The following is a 19388-nucleotide window of genomic DNA, read 5'->3' on the forward strand; positions in this document are numbered from 1 at the left end:
AAAAGGCAAAGATACAAATTATGAACAACAAATACACATCTATCAACAAGTGAATCTAAAAATCAAGTGAATAAATAATCTGATGAACAGTATGAACTGGTGATTATAATAGAATCAGGGACATAGAAAGGGAATGGACTGACTATCCTTGTGGGGGGGAAAGGGGTGTGGGAAGAGACTGGACAAAAATCGTGCACCTATGGATGAGGACAGTGGGTGGGGAGTGAGGGCGGAGGGTGGGGTGGGAACTGGGTGGAGGGGAGTTATGGTGGGAAAAAAGAGGAACCAAAATGTAATAATGAACAATAAAGATTTAATTAAAAAAAAAAATCAAAGAGGATAAAAGAGAAGCAGAACGCATTATTTATTTTATCTATATAGATTTAATTTGCATGAATCTCACTCAAGAGCATTTGCTTTCTTATAATTAAATTGCCAACAAATGTAGTCAACTTGGCCATAGCTCTGTAGTATTAAAAGGCAGATTTCATAATGGTGTAGAGACAGTTATAATTATTTTTAACTCAATTTCTTGTGAAAAAGCAAAAACAAATAAGTATAAGACAACTTTAAAAGAAAGTATTTTAAAGTAGAGAAGAAAACTCAGAAAATAATTTTGATAACATTTCATGCATGTTTTGTTTTTTTTTCCATTTATATCTTTTTTAATATATATTTTTATTGATTTCAGAGGAGAGGGACAGAGATAGAAACATCAATGATGAGAGAGAATCAATGATCAGTTGCTTCTTAACCAGTTAACTGCCACGAGTCCAAAATGGAAACCATCCCCACTGTGTCTATAGACGCTTATGGCCTACAAAGGGTTAACTGCTACTTATTACAATTTGTTCTCTTTGGTTTTACACTTAGGCCAAAGTTGAGAGTTTATTTGTTTCAAAATATCTTTCTTATAATTCCAAGATTGCTGCAGAGTAATTGGAAGCTACACTCACCTCCTCCCTACACCAAACCAGATTTACTGCTAAATTATAGAGCAAGCAATCTGAATATCCAACTGAAGACTAGCTGAACATAAGTATTATAATCAAGGAATTACATTACAGAAGCCACATAGAAACCAGTAAGAGGAGCAGAGACATGGAAAAGGTCTGGCCCCCATGCCCATGTGCAGTGGTTCAGAATATCTTAGTTGCAAAAGTCCCCCCTGAAGAGTATGGTATCTCAAACTCACTGACTGAAAGTAAAAAGATGGAAATAGATATTTCATGCAAAAGGAAACCAAAGAAAAGCAATACTTATATCAGACAAAACAGACTTCAAAACAAAGTTTATAAAGAAGAGACAAACAGGACATTAAATAATACTAAAGCATCCATCCAATAAGAGAATGTAACACTTGTAAACATATATGCACCCAATATAGAAGCGCCTAAATATATAAAGCAAATCTTGATGGACATAAAGGGAGAGACTGACAAAAACACAGTCATAGTAGGGGATTTTAACGCCCCACTGACATCAATGGATAGATATTCCAGACAAAAACACAAGAACAGTAGCTTAAATGACACACTAGACCAGATAGATTTAATTGTTGGTGGGAATGCAGATTGGTGCAGCCACTGTGGAATACACTATGGCAGTGGTCGGCAAACTGCGGCTCGTGAGCCACATGCAGCTCTTTGGCCCCTTGAGTGTGGCTCTTCCACAAAATACCGACTTCTGTGCATGGGCCACGAAGTTTCAGTCACACTGTATGTGCGCACCCGCATGTGGTATTTTGTGGAAGAGCCACACTCTAGGCGCCAAAGAGCCGCATGTGGCTCGCGAGATGCAGTTTGCCGACCACGGCACTATGGCATTAACTCAAAAAATTAAAAATATAAAAATAGAACTGCTAATGACTCAGCAATTCCACTTGTGGGAATATATCCAAAGAAACACAAAACACTAATTTGAAAGAATACATACAGCCCTATGTTCATTTACAATAACCAAGATTTGGAAGCAGCTGAAGTCCCCATTAATAGATGAGTGAATAAAAAAACTGTGGTACACTTACACAGTGGACTACTACTAGGCTATAAAAAAGAATAAAATCTTACCTTTTGCTACAGCATGGATGGACCTGGAGAGTATATGCTTGGTGAAATAAGCCAGTCAGAGAAAGACAAGTACCATATGATTTCGGTTATATGTGGAATCTAATGAGCAAAATAAACTAACAAAATAGAAAGAGAAATCATAGATACAGAGAACAAACAGCTGTCAGAGGGGAGCTGGATGAAAAAGGTGAAAGGATTAAGAAAAATAAACAAAATAAAAGCAAACAAAAACTCATAGACACAGACAACAGTACTGTGTAACCAGAGGGAAAAGGGGGTGAAGGGAGCTAGAAGAGGGTAAAGAGGGGATAAATGGTGATAAAAGAAGACTTGAGTTTGGGTGAACACACAATACAATACAAAGATGATGTATTATAGAATTGTATACTTGAGACCTATACAATTTTATTAACCAATATCACCTCAATAAATTCATGAGGGAAGGCAAGGAAGGGGGGGGGGGCGAGTAAGAGATCAACCAAAAGACTTGTATGCATGCATATAAGCATAACCAATGGATGCAGACAATAGAGGGTGAGGACCTGTGCTGGGAGGCGGGAGAGGGCTGGGAGAGGTAAATGGGGGGGAAAGGAGACATATGTAATACTTTCAACAATAAAGAATTTTAAAAAAAATTAAAAAACAAAGCATAGTCTTTCTTTCCTTATTATCAAAGGTAGAAAAGACCTCAAGTACGTGAGTGCCAAAAGAGAAGATGTTCTAGAGAGGTTGTAGGGTGAGTTGACTAGTTCTAAGTACATATCTTTTGCTCCTCCTGATAGTTAGATTAAGTAAAAACCTTTCCCTTTCCTTCCCACTAGCTGATGGAAGCAAGCCTCTCCTATGGACCTTCCCTCCAAAAGGTGTGCCTGTACAACATGTAGATAAGGGTGTTTCCCCCTTACCTGCTTATAGAGGGTAAAAGAGAACAGGCTCTAAACAGCATCGCCTTTCAAATTGATGAACAAAACAAAAAACCACTTGTTTATAACTGAACTGATTATAAACACCTAGTTTGCATTACTATTAACTTTAATATACTAAACATAGTAATCATTAAAACTGCATCACTAGGACATTTGATATGTCAAAAAAACCTGGGTTTGATAAACAGCTTAGGCATACAGGCTATGAAATATGGCAAACCTGGAAGACTATGAAGCATGCAGGTGAAAGTAAAATATAAACCAGTAAGACAGTAGAAAAGTGAGGTTTGGTGATTGAAATTATGAGTAAAGATGGTAAATACGTGTTTCTGGATTCATATACTGTAATTTCACATTTAAAAATATTTATTAGGATTTTTAATGTTTCCCCCCTTAGTAACATTTTAGTGGGTAAGAGTGTCTATAATCACTTATCACTCAAATATTTAAACATTATTAACTGGTTTAGTAGGCATATGACCATCTGGCATTTGTATAGCACTTCTGAAAATGAAATGACTGATTAGATATCATATTCTCTAATTAATTAAATGCATTCCATGATGTATATTTAACAAACATGAATCTTTGCCATAGAAGAGGGAATTGACCAAACTACCTGCTGACAAGACATCAGAAATTCTCTAAGAATTCCTTTGTTGTGAAATAGTATGAACCTGTGGAGTACCATATGAATTAATGGGCAAAGCAGTTGATGGGCCCTTTTCCTTTACCCAACAAACATTTTTTTCTGAGTAATTGCTACCTGCTTGGTACTACTGTCCTAACGGAGAAGAGAAACAATTATTCCCTTAAGGAGCTATTTCAAGGGTTAGTTAAAAGTTAGCAGAATATGTTAGCAGGCAGTGGAGTGGGAGATGCTAGATAAAAGAAGGTGAAGAGATTAGCCAAAGAACATATATGCATAGCCCATGGACACAGACATGAGTGTAATGGGGGACATTTGTAATAGTGTCAACAATTTTTTTTTAAAAAAGGTAGCAGAATATGCCACTTTGGTATGAAGATTGAGTTAGAAGCAAATGAGAATCAACATATGCAAAAAAAGACGTTCCAGAGCTTTCCTTATCCAATTAAAAGCAAAAAGGTCTGAGAAATGAGGAGTGCCACAAATCCCTCTATCCCAAAGAAGTTTTATGGCCATGAATAAGATGAATCTGCACAAATAACCCCTATCTTCCATTCATTTCCCCAATATATTTACCTTCTGACAGTTTGCTGCCCTTGGAAGCCTAAATCTCCTTTCTTTGTACCCACCATTTCTTTCAAAATGTACTAATCTTTGTTAGAATGTATATTAGCCCAAATTCTAGCCAACCCTTTGAGTTATTTATCATGTGAGGTTTCTTCTGCGTGATATGCACTGCACAAGTAAATAAACTCTTTTATCCTGTTAATGTGTTGTTGTTTTTTTCTGTTAGTCTAATTTTCAGGGCTCCAGCCAATGAACCTAAGATGGGTAGAGGAAAAAACTGTTTTATTTTCCTACAAGGTCAAAGATATATAATTAAAATACATAAATATCAGCAACTCCATAATAGAAGTAGGTAAATTGTGAAGTTTCATAAAGTTAACTGGAGCAGCTGTAAGTTGCTACAGAAAACAATGCTGAGGAAAAGAGTACTTAACAGAAAATCAAGTTTCTGACCATGAAAAATGATTAAATTAAACAAAAAGCCTTGGCTGGGTAGTTCAATTGGTTGAAGCATCTGCCTGATACGCCAAGGTTGTGGATTTGACCCCCCCAGTTAGAGCACATACAAGAATCAACCAATGTATCTGAAGACTAAATGATTTAAGTACTTTCAAAGTACTTAGCAGTGTATCTGGCATATCCTGAACACCCAATAAATTTTACTCATATTTTTGGAAAAAAAAAAAAATCAACCAATGAATGCATAAATAAGTGGAACAACAAATCAATGTTTCTCTCTCTTTCAAAAAATCATTTAGTAAAAACAACAAGAAAAAATCCTCCAAGAAAGTACTTTAGCAAAAGGTGACTAAGAAAAAGTGCCTCTTGCTGAATCTAAAGAGCTCTGATGCATCAGGGCCCATAATTCCATAACTGTGAGTGGTGGGCAGTCTCTCCTTCCAAAAAAACATGAAAGGGGGAAATGAATATGAGATAATGACCTAACCACAAAGGGACAGAAATATCCTTTGCAGAAAGCCCAGCTATAAAGGAAGCAAGAGAAATTTGCATAAACTGTTACAACTAAAAGAGGAGGAAAGCTGCTGAAGCTTGAAGCAAACTTGAAATTAAAAAATTAAATAGATTAAGCAATAAAACAAAATTAAAAAAAAATTAAATAGAACCTAAAGGCTAAAACTATACCACACTCCATCCTAAAACTTCAAATCCAAAATACTGGAAACAAATTCATTATAATGTGAGATTTAAATAATTTTGGCTTAAAAGCTAAATTCTTTTTTTTTTAAAATATATTTCATTGATTTTTTACAGAGAGGAAGGGAGAGAGATAGAGAGTTAGAAACATCGATGAGATAGAAACATCGATCAGCTGCCTCCTGCACATCTCCTACTGGGGATGTGCCCGCAACCCAGGTACATGCCCTTGACCGGAATCGAACCTGGGACCTTTCAGTCCGCAGGCCGACGCTCTATCCACTGAGCCAAACCGGTTTCGGCTAAAAGCTAAATTCTTTTAATGAAAATATTTATAACCAATCTGGTCTGGTTACATAAAGCAATGGAATTTCTATTTTAAAACAATTTATTATGAATTAGATTCCATAGACATACTTCTGTTCTTTAATAATGCAAGAGAAAGTAATCTGGCATATTTGGCAATTACTGTGAGAGTAAACATTAAATATCTGAATCTATGTAAAGAGTACCTTTAAATGTAAGAGGATAATAGCTGAGGTTAATAGCAGGTAGAATCCATAAATAATGAATATACTACAGGAGGAAGACTATACTAAGAAATCTCAGCTCCTGAACAGAAGAATATATACACAGTGTCTCTCAAAGCATTCATCATTTCCCTAATTTACATGACCAAAGAAATCCTTTTTAAAAATTCAAAAGGAGCTTTTAGGTAAGACAATAAACGTTGAGCAATGCTGGAATGGAGTATACTTGCCTCTCATGAGGACTATTTAATTAACTAGATTTGCAAATCTTCAAGGGCAAAAAATGTGCCATATGTATTATCCCTACCATTTTCTAAATGTCAGGTACTATACCAAAAAAAAAAAAATTACATTAATCATGTGAGGTACACAAGCAATTATCCTCATTTTATACATGGAAAATTTCAGGCTGAGAGAAGTGGGGCAATTTGTCTAAGGTCTTCAGCCCATAAGTTGCTGAGGTGAGATTCAAACTCAAGTCTATTCAGCTCTCCAATATCTAGTAAAGCCTCTGGCTTATATTTGGCAATTTAAATATGTTTAAAGAATTAATGCCTTTTTTTGCTACCAACAAAACTCATGCCCAATATTAATATTCTATCTTTAACTCTTCTTTAAAGGAAACCTTCATCAATAAAAAGAATGTCTACTAAGGGATACAGTTAGCCACAATAGCTTTAATACTTGCCACTAACCCATCCAGACTGTTACAGGCAATGAAAAGTGTGCTCACTCACACACACATGAGCCTTAGATGATCTTATGAAAAAGTTATTTATGATAAAGAATGCGTCTGTCATGCAGTCTAACTTAAAGCTAAATTTTAGTTCACTATTTTAAAATATTTTTAAAACTGAGAAATGCAGCTGCAGTTATTCAAAGAATAGTTTCAGTTTTTTTTTAAAAAAAAGACACATTGACTTCTGGAACATGCAAGTTTCACTTTAGTAAACTAAAATTTAAGTTAGGCTGCCTGAGAAATCACTCTGAGAAGGCTCAACTGTATCATAAATGACCTGGGAGCTAAGTAATTTGCGTGTTTGTGCTCTTTTTATTGCCACTAAGAATCTGGATGGGTTAGTCACATCAAAAACTGGGCTATGTCTTCAGTATTTCATTTTTAGTCCACTTGAAATAGAGATAAATGACAGATTATGTCATATCACAATAACCATATCTATCCATGCCCTCTTTACTTAGGAAGATCAGGTTAACATACTTAAATACACACACATGTTCTAATCATAATTACATATAAACAATTATGGCAATTTTTGGTTTTAAGGGTTCGAAAAGGTAATTGACCATCACTGGCTCCCTCTGTAGACTTGGCCAACAAACACTTCTTAAGTGAGTAAGGCTGTATCTGTTACATTATATTCTTGTTTTACTTTATGTCCTTTGCTTGAATGCACATCTGGTTACTACAGTGCTGTAACTCAGAAATTTACAGAACAATGAAAAGTAAGAATAAAAGAAACAGATTAGAAAATTGAAGAAAATCCCAAAACCCAAAAATCCTGTTTTCACTCAGCTGTACTCTAATAAGATATATGTAGCCTTCTCAGATCAACATTCCTCTCACCAAAATTTTTTACCTGAAATTCCTCTGCAAAGTAATCACAGCAGACGGAAGCTTCTTTAATCTCTTCCTAGTTTGGAAACCCTTCCAATAAGCTTGAATCAAGCATGCTGCTTGATGTAGTTTCTGAAATTAAATGCCAGAATTTAGAGATATCTCTAAAAAAGACTTTTTTTTAGAAGTTTACCTCTTAAATTATCAGCCCTGGGGAAGCATTAATAAGTTGGGCAGGAGGCAACATTTTCATAGGCCCATGACAGGGAAGACCTACGAATATTAAACCTGACCTCCCAAAGGAGGTATGTTAGGCTCACTTAGGCAATATATAGAATGTATTCAAGATATAGTCTGATGAGCTTCAAGTATTTCATAGTTCTGCTTATTTAACCATTTTATCTTCTTTGCTTGACAGCTTATTCAAAGATTCAAGGTACTAAAATCAATCCATAAGTAACCCTTTTTCCCATCAAACTATGGCTACTCTGGATCTTAGAAATAACTTAAAAAAGGGGGAGAGCAAAATAAAAGATTTAAGAGGCTATCACTCCAATATTTTGAAACTAAAGTGTTTATTGAAATGTTAGCAAATAGTTTTTATAATTGCACATTTTTATAATTTAATACCTGCTCTTGTACTTCCTGATAGACCTTCGGGCTTAAAAGGCTAATGAGCTGTCTAAATTCATGACGAAACTCTATCCCCGGCTTTTGCTTATTTAGTAGACTTCTGAGTCCTGAAATGGAATAACAAAGATACAACTATTAATAATAAGATATGATTTTGTTATCTAATCAGTATTAATTTAAGGTTAAAAAGGCTAATTTAGAAACAAATGAACACAAGATTAATCACATGGTTTTTCTTTTTCCTTCTCTCAAAGACTTCTAGATTGAGATATTTAGGATACTCCTCTGTCCTAAGAATTATGTGCTCTGTGTCCTAACAGTTCTTGTACGATCTGATGCAAAATATGTCTAGTCAATCTCTTTAATCAAAAAGGGGGACTGGAATCATTGTGGTAAGTCAAAGAGTAGAGATACACAACTTATTTTCTGTTTTAACATAAATACCTTAGACTAAAACATTTTTAAAAAGATAATGAATACATACTTTGTAATACCTACCCAGTGGAAACACTTAAGCAGGCTATTTGTCATTATTATTTTTTACCTATTTAAAAATATGTATCTGTATATATATTTTTGTTGATTTCAGAGAGGAGAGGGAGAGACAGATAGAAACATCAATGATGGGAGAGAATCACTAATTGGCTGCCTCCTGCACACCCCCACCCCCACTGGGGATTGAGCCTGCAACCGGGCATGTGCCCTGACCAGGAATCGAACCGTGGCCTCCTGGTTCATGGGTCGACACTCAATCACTGAGCCATGCTGGCTGACCTATTTATCATTATTAAAGTTATTATTAAGTAATACAGTATACAGTAATACAAATAACTTGGGGCAAATCAATAGCTTCCTGAGCAAATATTATAGAAGTGCTATAACAGTATAATACTGCATTTTCATCCAAAATAAAACATAGTAGTATGAGGTACAAAGTAAGTATAATTTCCAAGGCATGTTAAAATGATGTATTATAACGTATGTATTCAAAATAAATAAGTAAGCTACAATGGCTTTGGAGTGCACAATTGGGGAAGCCACTATATGAATCTTTTCATGATTTATATTCTCTTTAAGAGTGATGTTCTCAGCAATAATAATAATTGAAAAATATTTTGAAGAAACTGGATAAGTTCTACTATTGAGAAAAGAAAGGGAGGAGAATTGTTAAGGTGAAATTCCTTTATAATGAACTGTTGTAACAGTCGCATTTCTATAGAAGAAATCTATAGAAATTACAGATTTTAAAAATGTACATACACCTGGCACAAAATCAACTAGAGGGTTTTATTACTGGCAATTTCTCTCCCTCTCTGTCCCTTTAACACAAGATAATTACAATGTTCACAGTAATGTCTAGTGCAAGACAAGTTACTAAAGTGCTATCAAGAATTATAAAAGGCCATTGTAATAGTTTTGGTATTAAATCCATCACATTGTATTCTAAAATTTTAAAATTTACACATAATATAACCCTGAATAAACAGGTATATTTAATAAACTAGAACCCATTTCCTCACCATGTTGAATAAGAATAATAAATTAATGGCTCTGGCTAGCAAAGAAATAAAACAAAACTAACATATAACTTCATTTGGCAATTGAAAAAACAACACTGTGTGATCTTGAATAAATTTTCCATGTCTCTGTTCCCACTGCTATCAAATAAGGATAAGAGTAAATATCTCATAAGGTTATGAGGATTAAATATTTTAAAGCATATAATGTAGAGTAGTATCTGACACATAGTAAATGTTCAATTAAATGAAAGCTACTATCTGGGAAGGGTAATATACTGAGTCCTTTCCGCCTTAAATTTTCTGACTTTTTATTCACATACACATTTGATTAAAAGGGAGGGAGATGTTTTGTTTTTGAGGAAAGACAGTGAGGGAGTTGAAGTGTAATTATTAATTGATATAAATATCAAAAGGGCTGTCAATCTCTCAGGCACAGATTTATTTTCTCCAGTAAAGCTGGTAAAAGGTCACCAATCTTTTTGGTCATAATTTTATGTCACTATATGGTATATTCTATACACAACCTTTTTGTCAGAAGGAAGTAAATATTCATTGTAAAAGATGATGAAATATTCATTCATCAACAATGTACCATATGCTATCTGTTAAGACATGAAGATAGCTTGATTATATAAAGACTTTTTCCTGAACTGGTTACCTGTTGTGATAGGGTTTTATCTGCACATTTCAGTTAGAGACTTTTTCAAAACACAGGAATTGTTTTCCATAAACCATCAATGTTATTTTTTCAAAACTCAAGAAAAGAAAGAACATATGTACTACCTTTGTAGCAGGCACTTAGTCTTAGTAAAATCAAAATTTCCTGATGGGATTCTGCCATCAACAGTAGGAGCTTTGTAGCAGTACTTCTTAGGACTGGACTAGGAGTTGATAAAAGCTTGAAAATAACTTCATCTAAAATTGAATGCAGGGTTTTTGCTTCTATTCTGAGTAAATCACCACTAATAGAATAAATAAAAAATAAAAATGTACAATTACTAATTGATACATAGATATCACAACAAATTAAATATAAATTGTTCAGCAACTTGATGCCTGGCTGTGGCCTGATCCAAGAAAGTAACCATTAAAAAATATATATATAAAACACACACACACACACACACACACATATATATTTCAGAGAAAAAGAGAGAGGGAGAGACAGACAGAAACATCAATGATGAAAGAGAATCACTGATCTGCTGACTCCTGCATGCCCCCACTGGGGACCCAGCCCACAACCCAGGCATGTGCCCTGACCGTGAAACGAACCGTGACTTCTTGGTTCATAGGTCGACACTCAACCACTGAGCCACGCGACCGAGCAGAGGGTAACTATTTTTTTTAAAATGTATATATAAAAAAATGTATACCTTAGTCCCAAGAATGCAGCACAATAAATCAATTAATATTTATTGAATTCATACTGTGTATAAGGCACCATGCTAGGTAAAAATAGGTAATACAAAGTGGCCAAAGGCCCCTCCTCAGAAAAACTTACAATCAACTTGTGGAGTAAAGATAAATGTGCAATATATTAAACAGATGATTCAAAAGCTTCAAGACTACAATAAGAGAAAGCAGCTTAGTGATGCATGAAAACAAAAATGCGATAGGAATTCAATTATCACTTTCTATAGAAAGAACTTTATTGTTCTTTTGGTATTTCATTACACTAAAAACCTAATCTTGCAGTACTGATGTCATGAAAAATTATCTGACACTTAGAAATAGTCAAAAGGCGAAAGGGATTACTGGGGATCCTTTTACTCACCTCTAAGGAGTATATGATTTTCTAGGGATGTGCACCTTTGTTTGGCTATCTACGCACTATTAATTAGGATATTTTGTAATTCTTAAAAGGAGAAGTTGCTTTGTAGAAGATAATGGCAATGATGCTTACCTGAGAGCAAAAGATTCTTATTCAATAACACCATAAATGACTTTTGTGCAGTAGAAAAAGTGAGGGTTGTACCTGGTACTCTCTACCAGTTCAACTTCTGTGATACAATTTTCTTCTGGTTCCTCCTCCATGCTCCACCCAGAGACTTCTGACCATTCTTTCTCAGTCTTCTTTATTGGATCTCCTTCCCCAGTATAAAAGTTATTCCCCAGGATTTTATTTTCAACCAATTTCCTTTCTCACTCTATTCATATTTCCCACTGAGCTTATTTATCTTCTCTCATGCTTTTAACATCATTTGTAGGCTGATTACTCGTAAATGTACCAGATTTCTTCCAGAGGTCACAGTTTATCTATTTACTTGTCAATGGACATTTGAGTCGTCTTGTTTTTGGCCATTACAAATAAAGCTGCTATAAACATTTGGGTACACAATGGAATACTACTCGGCCATAAAAAAGAATGAAATACTACCTTTTACAAGAGCATGGATGAAACTCGAAGGTATTATGCTAAGTGAAACAAGCCAGAGAAAGACAAATATCATATGATTTCGCTTATATGTGGACTCTAAAAAACAAAATAATAAACAAAATTGAACGAGACTCATAGATACAGACTGATGGTTGATAAAGGGGAGGAGGTCTGGGGGCCTGGGAGAAAAGGTGAAGAGATTAAGAAGTACCAATTGGCAGCTACAAAACAGTCACAGAGATGTAAAGTACAACATAGGAAATATAGTCAATAATATCATAATAACTATGGGGCCAGGTAAGTATTTGAAATATTGGGCGGACCACTCTGTAAATTATTGTCTAACTGCTATGCTATACATCTGAAACTAATACAGAATATTGAATGTAAACTGTAATTGAAAAAACAACCCTGAAAAACAAGTTTGCCACCCTGACTACCTGAAATGCCACTAAATGGAAAAGAAATCTGAATGAGTTAAAAATAATTGAATCTATGCTATTTATTATAACATTATATTGGAATCTTGTACTTAGAATACAATATTTAAATACAATGATAGCTAAAAGAAAGACATGGTTTTATTAGTATGTAGTATTTTTCTCTGACTTTTATAAACTTGAGGAATAAATGGCAATTCTTTATTTAAATAAGAAATTAACAGAAAATAAACATCTTGAAATTAAAAAACACACTTTGTGTACAAGTCTTTACATGGACACTCATTTCACTGCCTGATGAGTATATCTATCTTGTGTTTAACATAATTCACACTGAATCTGTCATCAGTCTCCCTACACCAACTCCTTATATTCTCTGTTTAGGTTATACCACTGTCTAATTACCCAATATGACACCAAAACTTTGTCATACTGGTGTCATACCTGAATGCATCTTTTATTGTGTCCCATATCAAAACGTCACCAAATCCTGCTGATTTAACAGCTTCATTAAAGTTTAATTGATATACCACAAACTGCAAATATTTAGAGTGTATAATTTGATAAATTGTGACTTGTTTCACCACCATAATAATCAAGATAATGAACATGACCGTGGCTGGCATGGCTCAGTGGTTAAAGCATCAGCCTGCAAATCAAAAGGTCCTGGGTCCGATTTTGGTCAAGGGCACGTACCTGGGTAGCAGGTTCCCCACCCCAGTTGGAGCATATGCCTGAGGCAACCAATCAATGTGGCTCGCTCGCTCTCTCCTCTCTCACCCTCCCCTTTCTAAAATCTATGGAAAAAAACAAAAATCAATCTATCAGTCTATCTAATGAACATATCAACTCCCCCCCACCAAAGTTTCCCCATGTTCCACTGTAGTCCTTTTCTCTTTGCCCTCCCTGGCACCTATCTCCAAACATGAAGACAAAAATGCTATAGGAATTCAATTATCATATACTTAATACAAAAGGAATTTTATCCTTTGGTATTTCCTTCATTACACTAACAACCTTATCTTGCAGATGTCATGAAAATTATCTGAAACTTAGAAATACTCTAAAGGGGATTACTGGGTGTCTTTATACTCACCTCATTCAGGAGTATGTGATTTTCTAGGGGTGTGCAATCACTGATGTATTTTGTCACTAAAAATTAGTTTACATTTTCTAGAATTTTATACAAATGAAAACATACAGAATGTATTTTGGCCTGTTTTTTTTTTCGCTGAGCACAATTATTTTGATATTCATCTGTGTTACCACATGCATAAAAAGTTCATTTATTGCTGAATAGTAATCAATTGTATGGATACACGTTTATTCACTTGTAGTAGACATTTGGGTTGTTTCTAGTCTTTGGCTATTACAGATAAAGATGCTATGAACATTTGTGTACAAGTCTTTGTATGAACATATGCTTCATTTTTCTTAGGCAGTGTATTGATAGATAATATAGATGCGTATGTTTGTTAAAAAAACTGCCATATCATTTTCCAAAGTGAATGCATATTTTACCACTCCGACCAACAGTGAATGAGTTCTTCCATATCTCTAACACTTAGGTAAGTCAATGTTTTAAATTTTAGTCACTTAACAAGTGTGTAGTGACATCTTCCTAATTACTAATGTTGCTAACCATCTTTTCACATGCTCATTTGCCATATACATACATATATACATATACTAGGTATAATGGTTATTATGATACCAAAACTTTTCTTCAGAAATGACAGTAATTTTTCTTCACTAAGTGTGAGATTTGGTATAAAATCTTAAGCTCTCAGATAAGATATCAATTCAATAATAAATTTCCAGTATCTTATTTTATATTCTTTTTTTTCTGAAAGACAATGGTAATAAGTGACATGTACACTCCATTTGCAATTGATTTCAGTAAAATTGGAATAAAATTGGTAATGCTGCTTATCAAAAATAAAAAATTATAAGTATTTTGTAAAACCAAGTCACCTGTTGATCTGTAGTATGTTCTGTACCATATTCATGACTGTAGATCCTATTTGAACATTATCAGTTTGCAGTAAGTGCAAGAAATGATCACTTTGTAGTACTAAAGTAAGAGGGAAAAAAGAAAAATTAAAACAAAGATTCTATGTTGATACAATTTGGTCCTTTCAAAACCAAATCAAAGCATGACTATTTCTGCTAAACTTCCTGTCTATGTAAAATAAAGATTTTAACATAGGCAGCTTAAAAACTATAATTAAGTCATTCCATTTTTATGGACAGTTATTATAAATAGTCAGAGAGCAACCATCAATACCAAGCTAAGAATCTCTTAGCTCCCCTTAAATGAAAAATAAAATATATCCTAAATTTGAATCTCTTTTCTAATAGTGAATTTCAGCAAATAAAATCAAATGTCTTATGAAGGGAGAACATGGAAATGGCACAGATAACTATAATCACATCCTTAAAAAATTTAATTGTTATAAAATGTATCAAGTTTGCTAACATTTTGTTTTAAATAATAATAAAAATCATTACAAAACAACATTTGCTTTTATTGGTTAATAATTTTTAGGCTCTCAGCAGCCAGTTATGAAGACTTGGCATTGGATGCTTACTGCAAATTGTTTAACCTCTCAGAACATTCATTTCTTCACCTGTAAAACTAGAAATAACAGTTGTCTCACAGGCTACTGTAGAATGTTGAAGAACAGGGTGGTTTCCGAGTAAATGTTAGTTTCTATTCCCTTCTCTGCTAAGTAATCAGAATTTTAACTAAAGTGGGATCAGGTATATGGCAAGGAAGTTCTGTTAACACTCCCCTAGTTTCTACAAAACAACTTACTCCTTTTCTCTATTTCTTGAAGGAACATATTTGATTTCTTTCACATGCTGACTACTGTTCTTCATGTCTATTTATATGTAGTATAATATTTCAGTATTTCACTAGAAACCAATTTTTTAAATGTTTAAAAACTTCAGAAAACAGGTCCACTACTATAAAATATTTCTAAGGCTTCTTATATTCCATTACTTTCATAGTAAAAAAGTTCTTCTAAGTAGCTGGGATAAGTATAACATTTCATTTTTATCTACGTAAAGATGTTTTATTAACTTTTTAATTAACTTTGAATTCACTATAATTATCCTTTTAAGATGTTGACAGTGGTGGATGATTAATTTCTAAATTTACTAATCCACCAAGGGTTGCAAAATAGCGCTATTCCATTATTTCTTTTTCACTTATTGGTTAGATTACTTTTACAGAGAGAAATTTCTCATCAATATGTAAGAAAAGGCAAGATAAATGCTGGAGTCTCCATTTACCAAAATGAACTGATTCCCTATCGGACTGTAATGGTAATTTTAAAAAATAGTCTCATAGTATTTGCTGTTTCAATCTACTGTAGTTATTATTCTGATTACCATTCAAATTTACCATTTTTGACTAATATAAGCCTCCTTATGTTGGCTCCTGAGTCCTTCTCACAAAATCCCAAATACATTTTGATTGCACCTTTCCTATCTGGTATTCCAGATATTTCAGGTTTACTTTGCATATTTTCTATTTTGGATCTGCAGTCAGCCATTTCTCGAAGCAGCTGGTTCTTTTTAGAGAGAAAAGGTTACTGGATACTCCAATTTTGTACCCACTTATTTTTTGCATATAGATTTCACAATTGCTTAATTTAGTTTTAATATATACTCTATTGATATTTTAAATCTACAGATGATCTGAAGAATATTGTCATTTTTGTTAGTTATTATTTTTAAAGGATATGTGGCATATGTTTTAAATTATGCAAGTATTCTCTCTCTTGCTGTCTCTCTTTTTATGAGGTATTTTACATCCCACTATAATGAAACTAAGTACTTTATATTTTTTGCAAAATATTTCTTTAAATTGGAAACTTTATAATAGTATTTGTTCCATAATGGGAAACGAATAATGTGTTTTCGAAAAAAGGAAGTATCTAAGCATATTCCTTAGCTCTACAGAAATATAACTACCAAGAATATCTATAATAATAAAAGCATAATATGCAAATCAACCAAATGACCAAACAGCAGAATAACATCCAGATGACCTTCTGGACGACCATGCTGCCATGCTGCCAGCCAAGGCGAGTGCGATGTGATTGGTCGGGAGCCCTGCCATTGCCCCACGATCGATGGCCCCGCAGAGGGACGCCCAGGCCACGGGACTGGCAGCGCTGTAGCAGGTGGGTGGGGCCTCCCTCTGTGGGGCGATCGATCTGGGGGCCCCATGATTGATCGTCCCACAGAGGGAGGCCCAGGCCACTGGCCAGTGATGCTGTGGTGGGTGTGTGGGGCCAGCCAGCGATCACCCTTCAGAGGGAGGCCCAGGCCATCCAAGTGATCGCACCCCACACCTGTCGCCCGCAGAGGGAGGCGATCGGTGGTAGGGGAGTGGGGGGGCAGTGCCGCACAGATGGCAAGCAGTGGCAGTGGCAGGGCCAGCTGCTGGCAGCCAGGGGAAGGAAAGCCCCCATAGGCCCTGATTGACGGCCAGACCTAGGGACCCTACCCAAGGAATCCCGAATTGCGAGAGGGTGCAGGCTGGGCTGAGGGACACCCCCCCCCACCCCATGCATGAATTTTGTGCACCAGGCCTCTAGTTAGTCATATAAACTGAAAATAATTGCCTTGGGAAAATGGGACATGAAGTGAAGCATGAGAACCAGGGATGGTATTTTTTGTTTAATAATCCTTACAGAACTATTTGACTCTTTAAATTATTTGTATGAATAATTCTAAGAGAAAAATAAAAATTCAATTTAAATTTTAATTTCTAAAATAAATGAATGTTTCTACATTGTTCCATTTATCTTTCAAAATAGAAAAATGCTCCCATAATTATAATTAAGGATTACTTTCTCCGTCATAAGAAAATATAACACTAACATATATTTATATTTCTCAATGTAAGTGTAGAAATAGCCTATAAAATAACTTTAAAACCTTACCCTTACATAAGTAGTCTATGTACATAGGGATTTCTCTCATGCTAAATCTCAAATACAACTGTAATCATTGAAACTTAAAAAAAAATTTCCTCTCTAAATTATTAAAATTATTATTAATTCTTATCTTGGATTTGCTAAATAGAAAAAGCTAAGGAGAAAGTTATATTTTAGCAATTTTCCCCTTAATATATTCACATTGTCAATGTTGGCTCTTTAAAGCTGGAATGTTCAAATGGACTTTTATTTTCTTATATGTGGGGTTATTTCAACATGGTTTCTTTTAATTATGGTTATGCTTATAGTTAACGAAGTATGTATTTTTAGAAAAAAACCCAAACTGTTAGCATATGACTTTATAATGACTATCAGTTACATTAAATATCTTTTCTCTTACCATTTTGGATAAGTTGAACATGGCCTCCCACAAGCCAGAAGAGAGAATCAGTCACAATGTGGAAAAAGTGTAGTAATTCATCTTTTTCTTCACCCTTAACACACACACAAACCAAAAAAACCAAGTTACTTTTCTGTAATTGCTTTGAGAGAAAAAGAGAGAGAGAAAGAGAGAGAGAGAGAGGGAGGGAGAGGGGGGGGGGGAGAGAGAGAGAGAGAGAGAGAGAGAGAGAGAATGAATTGATTTCTGAGGAGTTAGGGGACCTGCTGTCTGGATCTAACAGTTATTCATGAGGTATGTCATCTTGAAGCCTTTCCTTTTTAGTTTATAAAAAAGAGTAGCTTATAGGCTACTCTACTTACTAGACATGGTTGTTACCCTAAGATTAAATAAGACAATGAAAGTAGTATAAAAACTGGAAGTGGTTACACTAGGATTTCTCAACACCTCTGGAGCTTTTTAAATATACCATGCACAGGCATTGGTGCAAACACAGTAATTCTAAATCTCCAAAGGTAAAGTCTGGACATTGTATTTTTACAAAGTTAGATGGATGACTTGGTTATACACCCAACGCTGAAAATCACAATATGCAAATGTAGGTGTCAGCATGTAAAGCATTATTAATAGTGTATTTCAGTTGCAGCGTCTATTCTTCGACTCCATGAGGGTAGAGACCATGTTATTTAGCTCTCCACTATACACTCAATATCTAAAAATGACTCTTACAATTAGCAAATGTAAAATCAATAGATACATGACAATTTTCCTAGCTGCTTCTTTTCTGAAATACAGGGTGAAAATTATTCTAGATTAGATAAGACATAAGAATTAGTCTGTGGCCTAGCCAGAAAAAGAAATCAAGTCCAACAAAATGTCCATAGTTCATGCCACTTTAATTGACCTGAATAAAATGAAATCTAGCAAATTTGCAAATACTGATTTAGTGCTAGCATCCCTCAAAAATGGCAGTGGAAATTCTAGAAGTGGAATTTGTAACCTATTACAAAGAAGGCATATTCTCCACTACTAAGTTAAATTCTATGCCAACAATGAGTCTTACACTCAAACCACAATATGTTGTCCATGTCATTCAATTTCACTTATGTAACTTTTTATTTCTTGTTTTTTAAATTAATAATAGATTTGCCTTAGGTTTTCTACAAGAAATATCTAAAGAGCTTGACTATTTTACTAGCCTGAGAGGTTTCTTTTGAAGTACAAGACTGTATCTATTCCTTATATTCTCAAAGCATCTCAAATAAAACTTAATATCTCATGATGACTTATATAGCTTCATAATTCACAAAAGTTGTGAATCTGTTCAATCTCTAATGTAGCAGTAGACTCAAATGTCCATATAACCAAGAACTCTTCCAACATAAAGGAGTTACAGCATTACAGACCTATGATTCCTTATATATTCTACAACCAAACTGATGTAATTGACACTAATGAAACATTACACAAACAACTGCAGAATTCATATTCAGGTATGCAGGGAGTGCTTGCTTTTGCATGGTATCATGTTAAATGAAACTTGTGCATATTTAAACTTTTACATGGCTCTGATATGTGTGTTTCAATT

The 19388-nt window shown here is 34.5% G+C and overlaps 1 protein-coding gene across 1 annotated transcript in view; it reads right to left on the bottom strand.

The window, feature by feature from the left end:
* IQCB1 (IQ motif containing B1) overlaps window positions 1-19388 on the bottom strand; it is a 41102-nt gene that overhangs the window by 11721 nt on the left and 9993 nt on the right. Inside the window, exons 6-10 of the mRNA XM_005875369.2 lie at window positions 17801-17894; window positions 14420-14519; window positions 10409-10587; window positions 8103-8212; window positions 7495-7604 (exon numbers count right to left, since the gene is read on the bottom strand). Coding sequence (XP_005875431.1) covers window positions 7495-7604; window positions 8103-8212; window positions 10409-10587; window positions 14420-14519; window positions 17801-17894 — 593 coding nt within the window. The remainder of the gene's footprint in view (window positions 1-7494; window positions 7605-8102; window positions 8213-10408; window positions 10588-14419; window positions 14520-17800; window positions 17895-19388) is intronic.

Source organism: Myotis brandtii, unplaced genomic scaffold (assembly GCF_000412655.1).
Source record: "Myotis brandtii unplaced genomic scaffold, ASM41265v1 scaffold46, whole genome shotgun sequence".
Classification (NCBI taxonomy): domain Eukaryota; kingdom Metazoa; phylum Chordata; class Mammalia; order Chiroptera; family Vespertilionidae; genus Myotis; species Myotis brandtii.